This window comes from Anomaloglossus baeobatrachus, chromosome 4 (assembly GCF_048569485.1).
Source record: "Anomaloglossus baeobatrachus isolate aAnoBae1 chromosome 4, aAnoBae1.hap1, whole genome shotgun sequence".
In the NCBI taxonomy this organism is placed as follows: domain Eukaryota; kingdom Metazoa; phylum Chordata; class Amphibia; order Anura; family Aromobatidae; genus Anomaloglossus; species Anomaloglossus baeobatrachus.
The window spans coordinates 54,897,510-54,919,358 of record NC_134356.1 but is presented as its reverse complement, the minus strand read 5'-3'; the positions used below and the strand labels follow the sequence as shown (position 1 = coordinate 54,919,358).

General features: G+C 44.7%; 1 protein-coding gene across 2 annotated transcripts in view; it reads left to right on the top strand.

Annotated features, from left to right (window-relative positions):
- SMIM3 (small integral membrane protein 3) overlaps positions 1–21,543 on the top strand; it is a 47,990-nt gene extending 26,447 nt beyond the window's left edge. Inside the window, exons 1-2 of one of the 2 annotated variants that reach the window (XM_075342230.1) lie at positions 5,929–6,014; positions 20,816–21,543. In XM_075342230.1, the coding sequence (XP_075198345.1) occupies positions 20,843–21,019 (177 nt within the window). In that variant the 5' untranslated portion in view covers positions 5,929–6,014; positions 20,816–20,842 and the 3' untranslated portion in view covers positions 21,020–21,543. Of the gene's footprint in view, positions 1–5,928; positions 6,015–20,815 lie in introns of those variants that run through there. The other variant, XM_075342229.1, reaches the window with a different exon arrangement.
- Positions 21,544–21,849: the final 306 nt, after the last annotated feature.

Genomic DNA, 21,849 nt, shown 5'->3' with positions numbered 1-21,849 from the left:
GGCAATCACCCCGAAACACTGTGTCTGCAAATTGGGATTCTGATCTGGCATAAATCCTAAGTCATATGCAAAGGATTGTTAAAAATCCACCTTTGACTTTTAGAATCGCTACTTCCAATAGGTGGCGCTGCACTAGAGTCTGTCTCCTTTCCTGGAGAGACAATTTAAACTTTTGGATAACTTTTATTATATGTTGTAGGCCCTTCAATTATGTGCAGATTGATGGGGGTCCAGGTCTTTCGACCCTCACTGATATAGCTCCTTACTCATGGAAATATAGACTTGGACACAGCAGCATGGAGGATGTTGTACAGAATTATTAGACAAGTTTTACTTTAGAGGATTTTTTTATTATTGATCAACAACTATGCTCTCAATCAACCCAAAAGACTCATAAATATCAAAGCTTAATATTTTTGGAAGTTGGAGCGGGTTTTTTTAGATTTGGCTATCTTAGGAGGATATCTGTTTGTACAGGTAACTATTACTGTGCAGAATTATTAGTCAACTTAATAAAAACAAAATATATTCCCATCTCACTTGTTTTATTGTTAACCAATATAACTGCACAACATTTAGAAATAAACATTTCTGACATGCAAAAGCAAAACCCAAAAAAATTAGTGACCAATATAGCCACCTTTCTTTATGATGACACTCAACAGCCGACCATCCATAGATTCTGTCAGTGCTTGATCTGTTTACGATCAACATTGCGTGCAGCAGACACCACAGCCTCCAGACACTGTTCCGAGGGGCGTACTGTTTTCCCTCCCTGTAGATCTTACATTTTATGTGGGACAACAGGTTCTCTATGGGGTTCAGATCAGGTGAACAAGGGGGCCATGTCATTATTTTTTCATCTTTTAGACCTTTACTGGCCAGCTACACTGTGGAGTAGTTGGATGCATGTGATGGAGCATTGTCCTGCACGAAAATCATGTTTTTCTTGAACAATACCAACTTCTTCCTGTACCACTGCTTGAAGAAGTTGTCTTCTAGAAACTGGCAGTAGGTCTGGGAGTTGAGCTTCACTCCATCCTCAACCTGAAAAAGTCCCACAAGTTCATCTTTGATGATCCCAGCCCATACCAGTACCCACCTCCACCTTGCTGGTGTCTGAGTCGGAGTGGAGCTCTCTGCCCTTTACTGATCCAGCCTCTGGCCCATCCATCTGGCCCATCAAGAGTCACTCATTTCATCAGACCATAAAACCTTTGAAAAATCAGTCTTAAGATATTTCTTGGCCCAGTCTTGAGGTTTTATCATAGTTTTCTTTTTCAAAGGTGGTCGTTTTTCAGCCTTCCTTACCTTGGCCATGTCCCTGAGTATGGCACACCTTGTGATTTTTGATACTCCAGTAACGTTACAGCTCTTAAATATGGCCAAACTGGTGGCAAATGGCATCTTGGCAGCTTCACGCTTGATTTTCCTCAATTTATTGGCAGTTATTTTGCACCTTTTTGCCCAACACGCTTCTTGCGACCCTGTTGGCTATTTGCCATGAAACGCTTGATTGTTCGGTGATCATGCATCAAAAGCTTGGCAATTTCAAGGCTGCTGCATCCCTCTGCAAGACAATCACAATTTTGGACTTTTCAGACCCCGTCAAATCTCTCTTCTGACCTGTTTTGCCAAAGGAAAGGAAGTTGCCTAATAACTAAGCACACCTTATATAGGGTGTTGATGTCATTACACCGCACCCCTCCTCATTACAGAGATGCACATCACCTTATTTACTTGATTGTGTAACGCCTGCCTGGATCCACAGACTCAGACGGGCTGTAATGGACAGGCTAGAGGGAAGCCATTCGCCAAGCAGGACCCCCAGAACCCTGAAACCCTTTAACCCCCAGGGATTTGGAATTACACAGGGCCCTGGAGATCACTACCTGTGGAAGGCTGCAGTCCGATGAGAGTAGTCGTCAGGCAGGGTCAAACCAGGAATTGCGGAACTGGGACAGAATTGGCAGGCAAGGACGTAATCAGAAACAAGCAGAGGTCAAATCCGGAACGGGGAGCGAGGTACAAAAACAGCAGACAGGAGGATAGTCAGGAAACAAGCGGTAATCAGCACACGAAATCACAGGACGCAACAGGAGCCAGAATTCTCAGAACTATCTCTGGCAGAGGTCAGCAGACAGGAGGGGAATTAAAAAGGGTGTGGTGTCTTCCCATAGGCTGTAACTGAATGATGGTACCTCAGCTAGGAGACACACGCCACCTACAGTCAGCCAGTGGCACTGCAGATCCCCAGGAAACCCAGACCAGTGGATGAACGGAGCCTGCGCCCACCAGCGCCGCTGGCATTGACTCCTCTCCCCTCACCAGCACCATCCACGGCAGGAACACGGCATCGCCTGGCGATCGGAGCAGAAGTCGATGGAGCGGACTCCGGTGGTGACGTAACAGATTGGTAGTTGGCTCTCAAGCCTATACAGCTTGGAGTAGGACAACATGTCTAAAAAGTATCATGTGATTAAAATACTCATTTGCCTAATAATTCTGCACACAGTCTACTGCAGTACTGAGCAGTGGTCACAACTTGCTGCTCTCCTCCCCTCTCCATACACTTCAATAGAAAGCTGTAATCTGATCCCTCAGTGAACAATGTTTTGCCCAAGATGGATTTGACCTTATTTTCAATAAGAATGATGAGTTCAGGAGGCAGACGGGAAAGGGAAAAAGAAGCTCAATTTATTCATTAAGGTATATGGCAAAGTTTCTTGCGTTCTCCTGAACTTATGATTTATGCAATGTTTGTTGAAAAGGCATAGAATATTCTAACACTGAAATCTTGTCTCCTGTCACTCACTGAACTTAAGGATGGAAGCACTTAGTGAGATGTAAGGACATTATTCCCTTTTAGCCTAGATCAGAAAAGCCAGTTCCAGACAAGCAAATACTTTAAGCTCAATTATCTTGATATATTGATGAAATCACACTAGGAATAATTGCTTCCATCCTCTCTCCTCTGTCCTTGTTGCTGATGTGAAGCGCGTCGGATGCCTACTGCTTGTTTATCATAATTGCTAGGTAAACAGCGGCGAGCAATGGATGTTCTGCAGAGAGGAAGAGCAAACACATTTATAAAGGGATCTCAGGCCGCCGCTGATCATAATCTCTTGTTTATCAATCTCATTTGTAATATTTGATCCTGATGAAGGACATAAATAATGCTCTGTGTGTGCTCTGTGTTTAGTGTGCCCAGTGCTTAGTGTGCCCAGTGCTTAGCGTGCCCAGTCCTTAGTGTGCCCAGTGCTTAGTGTGCCCAGTGCTTAGTGTGCCCAGTGCTTAGTGTGCCCAGTGCTTAGCGTGCCCAGTGCTTAGTGTGCCCAGTGCTTAGTGTGCCTAGTGCTTAGTGTGCCCAGTGCTTAGCGTGCCCAGTGCTTAGTGTGCCCAGTGCTTAGTGTGCCCAGTGCTTAGTGTGCCCAGTCCTTAGTGTGCCCAGTGATTAGCGTGCTTATTGCTTAGTGTGCCTAGTGCTTACCGTGGTTAGTGTGCCCAGTGCTTAGCGTGCCCAGTGCTTAGTGTGCCCAGTGCTTAGTGTGCCCAGTCCTTAGTGTGCCCAGTGATTAGCGTGCTTATTGCTTAGTGTGCCTAGTGCTTACCGTGGTTAGTGTGCCCAGTGCTTAGTGTGCCTAGTGCTTAGTGTGCCCAGTGCTTAATGTGCCCAGTCCTTAGTGTGCCTAGTGATTAGTGTGCACCATGCTTAGTGTGCCCAGTGCAGTGCTTAGTGTGCACCGTGGTTAGTGTGCCCAGTGATTAGTGTGCCCAGTGCTTAGCGTGCCCAGTGCTTAGCGTGCCCAGTGCTTAGTGTGCCCAGTGCTTAGTGTGCCCAGTGCTTAGCGTGCCCAGTCCTTAGTGTGCCCAGTGCTTAGTGTGCCCAGTCCTTAGTGTGCCCAGTGATTAGCGTGCTTATTGCTTAGTGTGCCTAGTGCTTACCGTGGTTAGTGTGCCCAGTGCTTAGTGTGCCTAGTGCTTAGTGTGCCCAGTGCTTAATGTGCCCAGTTCTTAGTGTGCCTAGTGATTAGTGTGCACCATGCTTAGTGTGCCCAGTGCAGTGCTTAGTGTGCACCGTGGTTAGTGTGCCCAGTGATTAGTGTGCACCGTGGTTAGTGTGCCCAGTGCAGTGCTTAGTGTGCCTAGTGATTAGTGTGCACCGTGGTTAGTGTGCCCAGTGATTAGTGTGCACCGTGGTTAGTGTGCCCAGTGCAGTGCTTAGTGTGCCTAGTGATTAGTGTGCACCGTGGTTAGTGTGCCCAGTGATTAGTGTGCACCGTGGTTAGTGTGCCCAGTGCAGTGCTTAGTGTGCCTAGTGATTAGTGTGCACCGTGGTTAGTGTGCCCAGTGCTTTTTACACAACTCTGTGAATCATTCTAAAAGAATTACCTCTAAAAAGGGTTGTCTTTTGTGGCCATTTGTTGCACATTATTGTATTAGACCCCTCACTTGCCATCTTCGAACGCTAGCCTCAGGATGGTACATAAGCGTCCCTCGCTGAAGGGCACAGTACAGGTTTCCTGGCACCCAAGTCTTAGGACCACCATTTATTGCATAGCACTGTAGCTAGATTCCTCGTAGTTATACATTGGTACTATTAGAGTGCTGCAAAGTGGTATTCACATGGTGTCACTGTTATTTAGACTCTGTACTGTACACAGCAGCTCTACGGCGTTGCGATTTATACACTAGTTTGAGGCATAGAGTTAAAATAAAATGCCCCTTAGTGTAGAACTCATTGTAAGGCCACCGTCATGCATCCGAGGTGCAAGTGCAGGGTATCGCCCAACACCGCCGGGGGCACCCCCTTCATTAATGCCCCCATAAGATTGTATTTTCTGCACACACCCCCGATGCCACCACTGACAATACTAGCTCAGATAGAGAATAAATAGATCTGCCCTCGGTTAACATTTGTCCAAGGCAGCACTAATTGTGTTAGTTAATAAATTCCAATATTAACTGTATTATCTCGGCGTATGTTTTATATCACATGATTATTGGTGCCGCTATGTAATTTCATTGCTTCAGCTGCTACAAAATATGTCTGTACGTGCCAAAATGTGTCTGCAAGAGATAGAAACTTCAGAGTGCAGGGACCTCCCTTACTGACCCATTAAAGGGAACCAGCCAGCGCGTTTTTGATATGGAGGTAGTGGTATTGATGTTTAGATGCCTGTTCCCCAATAAAAATGATACCTTTTTTGTAGAGATCCGATGTGCCGGTCATGAGAAATCTAGTGTAGAAGCCATATGCAAATCAGGCTAGAAGTGCTCTGGGGGTGTGGCAATGCACTTAAACTGCTTCTTCCAAATGCACTGATTTGCATGTGGCTTCTACCTTATGTTTCTCATGACAGGCACATCTGATTTCTACAAGGAAGGTATCATTTTTTTGGGAGAAACTAGCGCCTATGCAACCATACAGCTACTTCCATATGTACAAATGTACTGACAGGTTCCCTTTAACTAATTAATTTATGCCAAACCAATGGCCTTTGTGCCTACTCTCCATCTAATCATAACATTTGCTTGTTCTGTATCATTTTTGTTGTATCGCTTTCACAGATTACTTCTTGTATTGAAGTGGATTTACTTTCTTTGGATGCTGACGGGGTTGATTACTTGTTACTCTTAGCTTTAATCACAGCTGCAGCATTTCTTCATCACACCTTTCCGCTATATATACCCACTCCTGGCTTTACTCCATGCCGGTGATAGATATTCTCTATACTAACCACATTGAAAGAGCTTGTTTCTGCATAGCTGTTGTGTCCTTTCAGTTGCAGCTGTGAAGTTTCCTGCTGAAGAAACCAAGGAGTGCTTGTTGTGTCTTTCCCCACCCATTTTTCTTACCTTCCTTGTGTTGTTTTATTGTTGTAGTGGACTACTGTCCCGCTGGCCAACGCCCTAGTCATTGTTGGGAATTGAGAGTCAGCGAGGGCCTAGGCACGTGACAGCACATGGGGGAAGGACCAATGGACTTTAGGGAAGTCAAGGATCAGTTAGAGGTGAGTGTGAGGTGGAGATGACGCTCCTTTGTCCCTATTACCAGGGCCTTCCTCTACATCTTCCCTGGTTTTCCCTCTGTGTAGCGCCGCTCGCCGGGCGTTCCCTCACCCCGATGTGACATTATTAATGCTCATGAAATGTCATCAATAACGTGACCACACACATTAGATAGAAGTTGGTTGATCAAACATTATTCCTACAATCGTGGAACAGTCATTTTAATCCAAATTATCCGCTATAGTGGAAACTGACCATACATGTCCAATACCAACAGGCAAATGATGGATGATATTTTTGGAAAACGTTCTGTCACAGAAAGATCATTCATGGACTACTACCTATCGAAAAACCATCTTACATTGGTCTCCTAAAAGAAACCATCATTTTGGTTTATGTCTCTTTTGATCCATTTCAGAGTTATGTGTATGGCCACTTTACTAAGAAATAAATGCTAGGGGTGAGTGATTGGCACCAAAGTCCCCTAAATGCCTCAATGGAGTTGTCTTCTACTTGAACTTTGAGGTCCATTATTGAGTCAAAGTCTGAGCTAACAGGAGATCTTCTGGTGTCCTAGTTGGCCGTGTCTAACCTAGTGTCACCCAAGATAGCCAGCATGTTCCTTATGACTAGTAAATGATATTCTGCCAGCCATTGCCTCTAAAGATAGATAAAAAAAAATCATTTTTTAGTTCCTGTAGATGATTTGCACCATCAATTGTTTGAGCACTCGTTCTATATATGTCCAAACTGTGATGCTCAATCACTAGGTGTCACTAGATAGAACTAGTAAGTCGTGAATAGAGGTGAAGTCAAAGAAAACAGGCATCAGGAGCCAGGAAGTCACGTAGGGAACACAGGGAGAAAGCAGACCTGAGGTCAAGTTACGAGCCAGAGGTCAGGAGCCAGGAGGTCATGTAGGGAACACAGGGAGAAAGCAGAACCGAGGTCGGAGTACGGGCCGGAGGTAAGGAGCTAGGAGGTCACGTATGGAACACAGGGAGAAAGCAGAGCCGAGGTCAGGGTACGAGCCGGAGGTCAAGAGCCAGAATGTCATGTATGGAACACAGGGAGTAAGCAGAGCCGAGATTAGGGTACGATCCGGAGGTCAAGAGCCAGGAGGTCATATATGGAACACAGGGAGTAAGCAAACTGAGATCAAGTTGCGAGCCAGAGGTCAGGAGCCAGGAGGTCACGTAGGGAACACAGGGAGAAAGCAGAGCCGAGGTCGGGGTACGGGCCGGAGGTAAGGAGCTAGGAGGTCACGTATGGAACACAGGGAGAAAGCAGAGCCGAGGTCAGGGTACGAGCCGGTGGTCAAGAGCCAGAATGTCATGTATGGAACACAGGGAGTAAGCAGAGCCGAGATTAGGGTACGAGCTGGAGGTCAAGAGCCAGGAGGTCATGTATGGAACACAGGGAGTAAGCAGAACTGAGATCAAGTTACAAGCCAGAGGTCAGGAGCCAAGAGGTCACGTAGGGAACACAGGGAGAAAGCAGAGCCGAGGTCGGGGTACGGGCCGGAGGTAAGGAGCTAGGAGGTCACGTATGGAACACAGGGAGAAAGCAGAGCCGAGGTCAGGGTACGAGCCGGAGGTCAAGAGCCAGGAGGTCATGTATGGAACACAGGGAGTAAGCAGAGCCGAGGTCTGGGTACGAGCCAGAGGTAACGTATGAGTCAGGGAAACAGGCGGAGAAGGGTAGCTAAGGTCCGGGGTCGAGAAACAAGATCAGAACTGTACACTACAGGAGCCAGAAGTATTTGCTGCAGAACAGGAACTACGACTAGCGGAATCACCTGAAACTAGGCGTCTGTGAACAGACTCCTCCCAGCACCAACGCAGGACCCGAGGCTGGGAACAATCTATCCACTGGAGCACAAATAATAACAGAGCACCAGCTCTGCAGGAGAGCAGAGCACCACAAATCAGAACCATGACACAAACTACTGTATTGTAAAATTGTAGTCCTCCTGCAAAGCTCTACCATAGTCTCAGCTGTTACAAGCAGATGCCAGCTGTGTAGCACAGCTCGCATCTGCAAGTTAAGATGTGGGCTCAGCTCCTGAGCCTGCCTCATACATGGGAGGACATACTATTACTTCTTGCTTCCTGAAGGGGTTAAAGGGAGTTTGTCAGCACAAAATGACTGTCCAAACCAAGCACAGATGCTCGGTGCACACATTTAGAGTGATCCAGCAGTACAGTGCACCTTTGAACCTATTTGATTTCCATCTTCTCAAAGAGAGAGGCGCTAAAGGATGGCGATAGATGCAAAACAACTACGTGCTTGGTTTGAAAAGTCATTTTGCGCTGACTGACTCAGTATTGATATCAGTATTATACAGCTATTCCAACATTTTTTTAAAGTAAATACACCAGTCTCCTCAGGTCCAAGAGACCTATTTAACAATGTACACATTTGTATTGTGAAATTTGGTGACAAATCCATTAAATAAATAAAAAAAAGGTTACGTTGACCAGTGCAGATGTGATGTGAAGGTCACACGTAGACTGTAGTATTTTATATACATTTGCTTTGACGCTAAAGCTTGAAAACAAGCAGAAATTACCTAATTTGCTGGGGAAGGGGTTTGTGCCTAATGGTCTGCTACAGATTTTGCTTTGATGTTCATATATACCATAAACACGGCCATCTATTTGCTATTAGCAGTAATGTGCACGTAATCCATAGCAAGAATGTGAGAAAACATACTTAGTTCCTCTTTTAACCCCTTTTTATCTGTTATATCTGATGTGAAAGCCGATGGAGTCACCGTCAAGTGACGCTCACCAGATGCCGAATTGTGCAAGTGCGCTCAGCATATTGAAAATAGGGGAAATTTACTAGAATTGTGTTTTTCGGTTTTAGTTCCCTCCGAATGATCAGAACGTGCCTGGAGCGGTCCTCGCTGTCAGCTGGTGGCCTTTTACTGACATGTCTTACGTTTCATAGGCTTTTTTTTAGTGGAATATTTTGGAAACAATAAAAATTTGTAGACTATTTCACAATCCGCTCTCCTACAGAGAACAGATGGAGCTGGAGGACTAAAGCTTGTTTCTACATTTTTTTAAGGGTAACTTTCACTGTGATAATATGCATAAAGATAGGCAATGGCTCCTGTGTCCGACTCAGGGCTATTGTACTGTATAAAAAAAATAGTAATTTAATTAATATCATAATTAATACCATAATAATTCAAAATAACACCATCACTCTATTGGCGAGCACTACTACTATAAGAATCAGCAGGATACAGGTTTTGCTACATATTGCCCCGTGATGAAGCATGGCGAAACACGCATTGGGTTTTTTCACCACCACAGGGTCTATTTAGATATTCAGATATATTTTTTTTTCTGGTTGTTTTGGTAGCATTACCCTATCATCACTGCTAGGTGACTTGTGTATAATGTTCATTATCTGATGTAGGGGGACCTACGTACCTTTATAGTGCATTAGACTGATAATTTGCATTTGTAAGTTTTATCCCAAAAATTTTCTTAAATCAAAAGGGCAAAAAAAAAAATAATTAAAAAACAAACAGAAAACAGGCAGTCAAATTTATCAATTTGTAGGTGTGTGGTGTCACTATTCACCTTTGGCTCTGCTCCTTGCAGAGCCATTGAGTTGTGTCTATTGCTTGGTCGTTTATATTCCCTTGCCGGTGAACAGGGCTTGTTTGGTGCCTCGTTCCGGTAATCACCTTGCTTTATCTTTGAGCTGTTGCCACCAGTCCTTTGCCAGTGATATTTCCAGTGTGCGCTTCTGGTTCCCGTGAGTTCGTTCTGAACCTCGTTCCGCTACCCCAACTCCACTCCCTGTCCACCACTCCATTCGTCTTGTCTGTGCTCCCTGACTCCCTGACCCTCTGCTTGTCTTGTTCCCTCAGTCCCGCTTTCCCTCTTTTGTGCTGATGTTCCCTTTAGGCTTTTGATCCCAGCTTGCTCTTTGACTTTGGTTCTGCTCCCCATTTGTACCTGACGTTACCTCCTGGCTACCGACCTTAGGCTTCCACGTGACTTCAGCTGCTCTTCCCCCTTTGCACTGATGTGATCTCTCGACTCTGACTCTCGATGTGTACGACCATTCTGCTACCTCCCTATCTACAAGTGACATCTAGTGGGCAGACGCCGCATTATACCTAGGATCTCTACATCCCTCCTGTGTATCTGCGCCCCCTGGTGGTAGCATTACATGTGGGGGGTTGTTTTATCAGTATTATTATTTGTGAAGCCTCTGTCTTTAGGGGGGGGGCTACTGCATCCTGTAGTGCATTCATTTGTATTGTGACTTGTGTGACTTTGCTGGTATGACTTATGGTATATTCAAACGGAGCTTTTTAAAGCAGATCCTCTCCAAAAATTGCTTAGAAAATGCTTGGAAAACTTTCTATTCATTTCAATTAGAAATACACCTTACATTTCATATAAGAGATCAGCGACGCCCATTGGACCGCCCTCTAGGTGAGTATTATAAAGGTCTTTTTTACATTATACAGTGCGGCCTGGGCTCCTGTATACAGTATTTGGGAATACGGTATATAAGGGCTCACTGGTGGTGCCCACAGCTCATGAGGGAAAAACCTAAAATAAATGTTCAGGGATAGAAAAACTCCTTCAAAAACTCCACAATAAAGGATCAGGTCCTTTTCCAACGCCTCGAAAAACTGTGAAAACAGATGTGGGTTAACATGTAATACATTGCAGGGGTGGGGGACTGGTACAGCTCCCCAAATTGCTATATGAATAAAACATTCTTGAGACCTTCTTCTAAACCTCGGAAGATTATGAAGATGGCTTATCTATAGAGTATGTCCGTTCCATTCATACCCATCCTGGTCACCTTTGTCCCATCAGGAGGTTTTTGGGGGTTGATGGATCTCTGATTTCCACATGTGTGTACCCCAGAGGTAAGACATTTTCTATAAATACGCCATACATGGTCATTATGGGAATATGGCTTTAAGGTGGCACTGGAAGGTTCTGACAACATCTATTATAGGAGATGAGAATACGTAAGGCCGGTAAATATGCTGATTGATATGCTCGATGTCCTTAGGAATGTTTACAGCACCGTGAGCCAAAGAGTCGCCTGCAACTTATTAAGTCAGCTGTCAGTATGTGCAGTAAAATAGGGTTATCTGCAAGCAGTGGGGCTGTGTACATATACTCAAAGGACTGGTATGTGACCATTATTCTAGAACTGATAGGACCAATACTAGTGGAGAAAACTAGAAGTTTCTATAGTCCTGGTTAATTACTCTGAGACCATGATGCAATGCAAAAAAAATGCAGAGTATACAAAAAACACGCAGCAAGGAGGCTGTCAGTCAAGCAGGAGGGCGGGGAATAGAGCTGGAGTGACAGAGACTTCAGATCTACCATAGCCCTTTAGCTTCATTTGCATGTAAATTCTAAATGCTGATTTCTCAGTGACAGAGGAACGGACTGGCCATGTAAAGTTATTGTTGGACTTGTCTTGTCTTACGGTCATGCAATGTTCAGCTCTGCACACACCTGCTGGAACTGTGGCGTCAGACTCTGTTCACACTGCAGAGTCTGACAAGCAACCTGAGGCTTCTGGATTGTTCAGACAGAGCCGGGTGTTGGCTGGTTCAGGTTAACTGGTCTTCAGCTCTGCAGGAGTTAATTACTGCAGACTGCTGCGTAGGACCTAAATGCTCAGGTTCCTGATTGCAAAGTAAAGCTGTCACTTCCCTATTTAAGGCACTGTCTTCTTCCAGGAGGTGCCGATGATAGCTTCAGTTTTTACTCCAGCGATCCTGGTCTTGGTGCTTTTCCTGTGTATGGTGCTGCGCTTCTGAGTGGTGTGGATGTTCCCCGGTTGTGGGTTACTTCCTTCTCTTTTGCGTTGCCCCCAGTACACATATTGTCTCTTCTCTGTGTTGTGTGTGTTGTGAGTACTGAGTGTACAAGTTTCTCTTCTCCCTTGTCCATGTCATTTTGTGGGGTTTTGTCTTTGTGTTTTCCGGCCTACCCCAAGGGTGTGGGAGAGGGGGAGTAAGATCAGAGTCCGGAGAGAAGTTAGGGTCACGTTGGGGGCTCGAACCTAGTTACCATTAAACCTATCTTCGAGACAGCGCAGGGACACAAGTCTTAGGGCCATCCTAGGGCCCCTGTCCTGTCTCCATTTACCCTGTGACAGCTACATGTACATGTAGATACAGTTTTGGGTTTAATCCCAGCATCTGAGTGGAGAGGACGAGACTGGGAAAAAGAGGTGAGACATTTGACCTCATATGAACTGCATGCAGCCACACTTGCTCAATATCACAGGACTGAGAAAATTCCACGAGGTCTAAGGGTTAACCTTAGACCAACTTTCTTTTGTGATAATATTGAATATTGTACTCAATTTGCCAACATATTAAATAAATGTTCAATGGACTTGATGATATTAACTATAAAACACTTACAAGCAGCAATTTTGGAATCTAAAGACAAAATTGCAGCAATTGAAGTCCAGCTAAAAGACTCTTTGAAATCTGATGAACTTGATTCATTAAAGAATAAAATTAATAAGATCCAGCAGGATTTAAAGAAAGAGATTGAACAGAAGAAGAGGAACAAGTATATCAGAGACTCAGAGGATTATATCTATAAACGGGTATACAGATGGCAGGACTCATCAGGCACTGCAAAACCCTTTTCATTCAGGGGAAACAGACGTACGGGATCTCAATCCTCAGGATCTGGCAGCGAGTCCACCACTATATCCAGGGCTCCTTTTTTAGGGAGAAAACGAAGGACCCGACGAGACCTCTTAGGAGAGCCGGACGCCATCATAGGAGACGTCGCGGATCCAATAAGGACTCGAGCACATGTCAGGGAGAAGCCCTAGTCCTGAACTTATCATCTAAATCCTTAGATTCAAATCAACTACGAGTTTTATCTAAGGCATTATCTTTTTGTCCATATACTAATTTTGATTTTTTTTTACATTGGACATTGATCTTCAAAAAGTTTTTCGTTCCTTGAGGTTATGCGCCCAATTTTCAGACAGAGATACTACTACATCTGAAGGTAATACATCTGACACTATTTTTCTTCACAATTTAGGTCTGAGGGTTAAGAGTAGTATGAACCCTTTAAAGTCGTTTCACCCAATTGAAACCTATGTGAATTTAGTTCAGAGGGATGTGGATGTAATGGTTAAAAAATTCAAAAGTGGGGCTTTGTGTCATTATAATAACCTTAATAAGGAAGAAAGAAAAGCTTTAAAATCTCTCAAGGAGGATATGTCCCTAATAATTAAACCAGCAGATAAGGGGGGTAGTTTGGTGGTAATGGATAGAATAGCGTACATAGAAGAAATTATGTCACAATTATCAGATAGAAATGTTTATGAAATTTTGAAAAATAATCCAGTGTTTGATATCACCAAAAAATTAGAGCAGATTGTGGGTAAATATTCAGCCCTAAAAACAATTGATGATAAAACAGTTTCCTTTTTAATTAATAAACATCCTATTACCCCAGTTCTTTATACACTGCCAAAAGTGCATAAATCGCTGGAAAAACCGCCCGGGAGGCCGATAGTGGCACTGACGGATTCCATCTTGTCAGCACCAGCTATCTTCCTAGAAAAGATTCTTACCCCTCTTATAAAGTCTACACCGTCATTTTTATTAGATACCTCGCAGTTTCTGAATGACATTAAAAATCTTAAAATCAGTAATGATGATTTATTAGTCACCTTAAGCCCACTTTACACGTTGCAATTAGTTGTACAATCGCATTTGCGATGTGACACGCCCAGGTTGCATACGGGATCTTATGAGATTGCACGTTGGTCGTTCATTTGCTGTCACACGAGCGTTAGTAGTCTATGTTAAATTGATCAATTTTGTGTGCGCTCCTTTAGATCATGTGTTCTGTGACGTATGCATTGGGCACCTTTTTTTTTTTTTTTTTTTATTTATTGACTTGCCAAGCGTGTGTAATGTGTAGGGATGCGTTTTTACTATGTCATCTGCCGTTCAGCTCTGCTACATGGCCGCTAACAGCAGACACAGACAGTCATGTAGCAGAGCTGAATGGCAGATGACAGCAGACACAGACAGAGCCGCACTGTCAGAATGAACTCGGGTGAACTTCACCCGACTTCACGGTCATGCTGCGGCTCTGTCTGTGTCGCGTCCTGATTAGCGGTCACCTGTGAAGGGCTAACCGGTGACCGCTAATCTCCTAAGTGACTGAAGTTAGCAGCCCTCTCTCATATACTCACCGATCCCCGATCACCGGCGCTGCACGGCATTCACACTGCTCCGGCGGCTTTTACTGTTTTGAAAAAGCCGGCCGCCCATTAAACAATCTCGTATTCCCTGCTTTCCCCGCCCACCGGCGCCTATGATTGGTTACAGTGAGACACGCCCCCACGCTGAGTGACAGGTGTCACACTGCACCCAATCACAGCAGCCGGTGGGCGTGTCTATACTGTGTAGTGAAATAAATAATTAAAAAAAACGGCGTGCGGTCCCCCCCAATTTTAAAACCAGCCAGATAAAGCCATACGGCTGAAGGCTGGTATTCTCAGGATGGGGAGCTCCACGTTATGGGGAGCCCCCCAGCCTAACAATATCAGCCAACAGCCGCCCAGAATTGTCGCATACATTATATGCGACAGTTCTGGGACTGTACCCGGCTCTTCCCGATTTGCCCTGGTGCGTTGGCAAATCGGGGTAATAAGGAGTTATTGGCAGCCCATAGCTGCCAATAAGTCCTAGATTAATCATGTCAGGCGTCTATGAGACACCTTCCATGATTAATCTGTAAATTACAGTAAATAAACACACACACACCCGAAAATATTCTTTATTAGAAATAAAAAACACAAACATATACCCTGGTTCACCACTTTAATCAGCCCCAAAAAGCCCTCCATGTCCGGCGTAATCCAGGATGCTCCAGCGTCGCTTCCAGCGCTGCTGCATGGAGGTGACCGGAGCTGCAGCAGACACAGCCGCTCCGGTCACCTCCACGCAGCTAATGAAGACAGCCATGCGATCAGCTGAGCTGTCAGTGAGGCTACCCGCTGTCACTGGATCCAGCGGTGGATGCAGCGGTGGCCGCGGGTAACCTCAGTGACAGCTCAGCTGATCGCGCTACTCACCGTTGCTCCTATCACCTCCACGCAGCAACTGAGGTGAGTAGCGTGATCAGCTGAGCTGTCACTGAGGTTACCCGCGGCCACCGCTGGATCCAGTGACAGCGGGTAACCTCAGTGACAGCTCAGCTGATCGCGCGGCTGTCTTCAGTTGCTGTGTGGAGGTGACCGGAGCGGCTGTGTCTGCTGCAGCTCCGGTCACCTCCATGCAGCAGCCCTGGAAGCGACGCTGGAGCATCCTGGATTACGCCGGACATGGAGGGCTTTTTGGGGCTGATTAAAGTGGTTAACCAGGGTATATGTTTGTGTTTTTTATTTCTAATAAAGGATTTTTTCGGGTGTGTGTGTTTATTTACTGTAATTTACAGATTAATCATGGAAGGTGTCTCATAGACGCCTGACATGATTAATCTAGGACTTATTGGCAGCTATGGGCTGCCAATAACTCCTTATTACCCCGATTTGCCAACGCACCAGGGCATATCGGGAAGAGCCGGGTACAGTCCCAGAACTGTCGCATATAATGTATGCGGCAATTCTGGGCGGCTGCTGGCTGATATTGTTAGGCTGGGGGGCTCCCCATAACGTGGAGCTCCCCATCCTGAGAATACCAGCCTTCAGCCATATGGCTTTATCTAACTGGTTTTAAAATTGGGGGGGACCGCACGCCGTTTTTTTTAATTATTTAATTATTTATTTCACTACACAGTATAGACACGCCCACCGGCTGCTGTAATTGGGTGCAGTGTGACACCTGTCACTCAGCGTGGGGGCGTGTCTCACTGTAACCAATCATAGGCGCCGGTGGGCGGGGAAAGCAGGGAATACGAGATTGTTTAATGGGCGGCCGGCTTTTTCAAAACAGTAAAAGCCGCCGGAGCAGTGTGAACGCCATGCAGCGCCGGGGATCGGGGATCGGTGAGTATATGAGAGAGGGGGATAGACTGACATGGACAGAGAGAGAGGGACAGAGATAGTGACCGACTGACAGAGATTAGTGAATGACAGACATTGTGAGGCGCTTCAGACCGCAGCTTTTCAGCTGCGCTCTGAAGCGGACCTTTTTTAAGCTGTGGTGCAGAGCGCACACCTGCGCACATAGCATCAGACACCAAAATCGTATGAGGGATGTCACACGTTACAATTGACTAGGTTCGTGCAACAAAACGTTCAATTCTAGAGAAAGATACGATGTGTTTGCGATCAACGGTTTTGCGTTCAATCCTGATCGCACGTAGCTGTCACACGCAGATACCTCACAAACGATGCCGGATGTGCGTCACTTACAACTTGACCCCAACGACGGATTGTGAGATATATTGAAGCGTGTAAAGCGGGCTTTAGATGTTTACAATTTATATACGTCCATTGTACATAGCAAAGGAATAAGGGCTGTGAAGTGGTTGTTACAATCGTCCAATCACACTGACACACAGAAAGATTTGTTTTTGGATCTGTTATCTCTTATTTTGGAAGAAAATTATTTTTTGTTTCAAGACACGTTTTACAAACAGCGGTGCGGGACCGCGATGGGCTCGAATGTCGCACCTCCGTATGCAAATGCCTATATGGCTTGGTTTGAAGATAATTTCATCTATTCAAATAATTTTTTTAAAAAACACTGTTTATTTTGGCGAAGATTTATAGATGATATTTTTTGCGTGTGGAGGTGCGACATTCAAGCTCTAAAGGTGTTTGTTCAAGAACTTAGTACAGTTTGGGTAGAATTAAATTTTACTATGGAGGTTTCTTCTGAAAAAATTAGTTTTTTGGATGTGATGGTTACCAAGGGAATTGACAACACCCTGACTACAGATTTATATAAAAAAACAACAGATAGGAACAATTTGTTATTATTTTCTAGTAACCACCCTCCACATTTAAAGAATTCATTGCCCTATTCACAATACCAGAGGGTACGCAGAATCGTTGCTGACCCTCAGTTATGTAAAATGAGACTTGAGGAAATGTCTAAAAAATTTTATCAGCGAGGGTATCCCAAAGCCCTATTAAAAGATCAAAGATCTAAACAACCTGTTGTAAAGACAAAGGAGAAACGCATGGCGTTTATTAACACATATCACCCATGGTCAGTGTTTGTACATCGCATTCTGCGCAAACATTGGAATGTAATATCTAATTCCTATCCAAAAATTAAAGAATTCAATTTGCCCCCTTTGATTTGTCACCGTAGATCGCAGAATCTGAGAGATAAAATTGTAAGAGCAGATCTAAGTGGTAAAAGCGACAGCGACAACGACGTCGGTGTTACGTCACCATTTTCTGTGACGTAACAGCAACCTTGTAAGTCGCTGTTATGATCGCTGCTTAGCTGTCAAACACAGCAGAAGCAGCGATCATAACGTCGCTACATGTGCAGAGAGCAGGGAGCCGCGCTTAGCGCTGGCTCCTTGCTCTCCTAGGTACAGTACACATCGGGTTAATTAACCCGATGTGTACTGCAGCTACATGTCACAGTGCAGAGAGCAGGGAGCCGCGCACACTGCTTAGCGCTGGCTCCTTGCTCTCCTTGCTACAGTATACATCGGGTTAATTACCCGATGTGTACTGCAGCCACATGTGCACAGAGCAGGAGCCGGCGCTGGCAGCAAGGGCGGAGGCTGGTAACGAAGGTAAATATCGGGAAACCAGGGAAAGGTCTTCCCTTGGTTACCCGATGTTTACGCTGGTTACAGCTTACCGCAGCTGCCAGACGCCGGCTCCTGCTCTCTGCTCGCTTCATTTCGTCGCTCTCTCGCTGTCACACACAGCGATGTGTGTGTCACAGCAGCGGGAGAGTGACGACCAAAAAATGAAGCTGGACATTCAGCAACGACCGGCGACCTCACAGCAGGGGCCAGGTCGTTGCTGGATGTCACACACAGCGACAGCGACGGGACGTCGCTGCAACGTCACAGAAAATGGTGACGTAGCAGCGACGTCGTTGTCGTTGTCGCTGTGTGTGACACCAGCTTAAGGGGTGCTTCACACATAGCGAGATCGCTACTGAAATCGCTGCTACGGCACGGTTTTGGTGGCGCAACAGTGACCTCATTAGCGATCTCGCTGCGTGTGACACTGAGCAGCGATCTGGCCCCTGCTGCGAGATCGCTGCTCGTTACACACAGCCCTGGTTCGTTTTCTTCAAAGCCGCTCTCCCGCTGTGACACACAGATCGCTGTGTGTGACAGCGAGAGAGCGACGAAATGAAGCGAGCAGGGAGCAGGAGCCGGCATCTGGCAGCTGTGGTAAGCTGTAACCAGGGTAAACATCGGGTAACCAAGGTGGTTACCCGATATTTACCTTAGTTACCAGCCTCCGCAGCTCTCACGCTGCCTGTGCTGCCGGCTCCGGCTCTCTGCACATGTAGCTGCAGTACACATCGGGTTAATTAACCCGATGTGTACTCTAGCTAGGAGAGCAAGGAGCCAGCGCTAAGCAGTGTGCGCGGCTCCCTGCTCTCGCGGTTATGATCGCTGCTTCGGCTGCTGTGTTTGACAGCTAAGCAGCGATCATAACAGAGACTTACAAGGTCGCTGTTACGTCACAGAAAATGGTGACGTAACAGCGACCTCGTTGTCGCTGTCGCTTAGTGTGAACCAGCCCTAAAAGAGAGGCTTTCCAATCATAAATACACCATTAGACAAAAGAATGTTTTATTACCGGTACCGCAGCACTTTGCTGAACACAAACACAACGTGTCACAATTGCGTTATCAGATCCTGGAGCAAGTCCCGCAGCCCAGGCGAGGAGGAGATCCTGTCAGGGCATTGAAGCAGCGTGAGCTATACTGGATACACCGACTGCAGTCTCTCCATCCACTGGGACTGAATAGGGATTATGATGTAACTTGTTTTTTGTAACACAGCCATACATGTAATGAAATATTGAATTGATGCAACAGAGTTTATTTTTATTTTCATTTTCATTTTTTAATTTTTCTTCAAAAGGAAAAATGCGATTTATTAAAATCAAGGAAAAATATACTTGACATGTAATGACAGTGTATTTGCAATATTAAAGATGTACTAATTTACATGGAAAATGTCAAATAATTTATGTAATTTTGAGCAAAGGTGAAAAAATTTAACCCTTTGATTTATTAGGCTGTTGTTCAACTATTGGTTCTTTATATGTCTAAATCCATTTGTAATTGTGGTTGAACCATCATCTCAGTGAATCTGCTTGTTTCAGTTTGAATTCTAATGAGAAACGTATATGGAAATTTGATTAATATAATTTAACTAATTAATTTAGTATGCAGATGAGATAGGTGGGTCAGTCACAAAGGAAGTAATCCACTCATTGTGTGTGTATATATATATATATATATGTGTGTGCATTCATTTAATCTATAGATGTGAAAAAGGCTCACTATTAGCCGAAACGCGTAATTTACGCCTGTATATTATGATGGAATAAACTACAAAAATATTTCAGAAGATTTGGAGTGCCGGTCCTTTGTATTAAAACTGTGGATGCCTTCCTTGGACACGTGCACCTTGAAGGATTGTGTGCCGCCTGGAACTTCTGTTTCTGTACATGTAGATAGAAATCCTGCTGACAGACTGCCTTTAAAGGGGTTGTCCAGTGGAAACAATTTTTATAACCAGTAGGAATCTTTTATCCCTGTTACAAAATGGAGCAAAATCAGATACCCGCTCCATTCATTTTCTATGGGGTTACCAAAATAAGGTGAGTGCAGCGCTCAGCATGCGCACTGCTACTCCATTCTACCAAGGATAGAAGTTGCCCATTCTTCCAATCAATATGGGTCTGGGTGGTCAGAAACCCGATGATCAACAAGTTATCACCTAGGCAGGGGCGTAAGTTGAAGCTCATGGGCCCCAATGCAAAAACTCCAATGGGGGCACTTATTACAAGTCTTTAAAGCTGGGTTCACATGTCCTGTACTCATCCACTAGAGATCCATTGGCAAAAAAGTTCTGCATACACAACTGTTTTGGCCGTTGTTAAATAACGGATGTCGGCCGGATCCGTTTTTAACATGTGCAGTCTATGGACGACGGATCTGTTATCCGTTGTACTTGCATTTGTAACAGATCCGTTGTTTTCTTACTGGATTCATTACAAATTGAAGATAAATAGCAATACGTTAGCGGATCCAATGACCCTAGACTCCCATGTTTTAGAAAAATGGATCCGGCAGAAATCTGTTTCCCAACGGATCTATGCAGGATCCATTCTAATGGAAGACTACAGAATATGTGACCTTAGCGGATCCATTCTAATGGAAGACTACAGATCATGTGAACTTAGCGGATCCATTCTAATGGAAGACTACAAAACATGTGAACTTAGCCTAATTGCATTGGTCTTTTCATATAGGCCAAAAAGGACTTTTAGGGCCCCTTAGGCTCCAGGGACCGGGTGTGATTACAACCCCCGCACCTGAAGCTCCAGGGCCCAAGTGTGATTGCAACCCCTGCACCTGATTGTTGTTATGCCCCTACACCTAGATGATAACTTGTTTTCTCTGGACAATCCCTATAAGAAAGATGTTGAAAACTGATGCATAACTACATAATCTGACTACACAAGGTTTATTTTGTAGTCTGTTCCTATGGAAACAGGATATGTGAATAGTATCCATTAAAACTTGGAACCTATCCTGATTGAGTCTCATACACTGATTTTATTTTTTGTCTTGCAGGCTGACGTACCCTCATCATAAGTCACTATGTCCGATCTTGTGACTCCAACGCCAGCAGAGATCCCCAAACATATTCTGGACATTTGGGTCATCATTCTTATAATATTGGCCACCATTTTGGTGATGACATCACTTCTGTTATTTCCAGCTGCGGCTGTCATTATGTACAGAGTACGGACACATCCAATCAGAAGTAGCCAATAGGACTGCAAATTGTGGAATATGGGCATCATTTTGTGGACAACAAGGACCCAGTTGTGTGAAGGTGCCTATGAATTCGCCTCCTGCCCCAGAAGATGCCGGGAAAGGCGAAGAACCTAAATGTTCATTGTCCAAACCTTGACTTCAGCCATTAAGCATTATGTACTTTCTGCCATACGTACCAACATCTGAATCCCAAATTGCCAAACAAAATTCAATGACAGTCCCATTAGTCTTAGAACACCCACAAATTAACATAAACCACACCCCTTTGTCAGTATGGTTTGCAGGAATATTGGCGAGTAGCACTTATTGTACATCGTATTTATGGACATAAATGACAGTATTACAACCAATGTCATGAAGAAGCTGTGAGAACAAACCCAAGATAATACATAAACATGTAATTTCCCATATTTTATGGTCTCGGACAGTTGTTTTTTGTTATTTTTAGTTATTTATGTATCTCCGTGTGTTCCGATTGTCTTATTCTGAGAATGCTGAAAATAGATGTTTTTCTGCTCCGTCATAGTTGTGGTTTACTCTGAAAATATCACTTTGACTTCAGTGCGAGAATAAAATATGCAATTAAAAATATGGAAGTATGGAAGAGTACACCACCACACACAGCCATGTAGTTTTCCGGCAGTTACCAATAGGTGGCTCTAACAGCTTGTACTGTAGAATTTTACACTTCAAAACTGTATAGTTATCTCCCCCTATTGAAGGCTTTAAAAAGCCAGAATTACATAATGTAAAGCAGGACCCTACATTTATGGGGTCACATGGGTTTTCTGCCATTTTGATTCCTTCTTCCCCTTGTTATGGTTCTC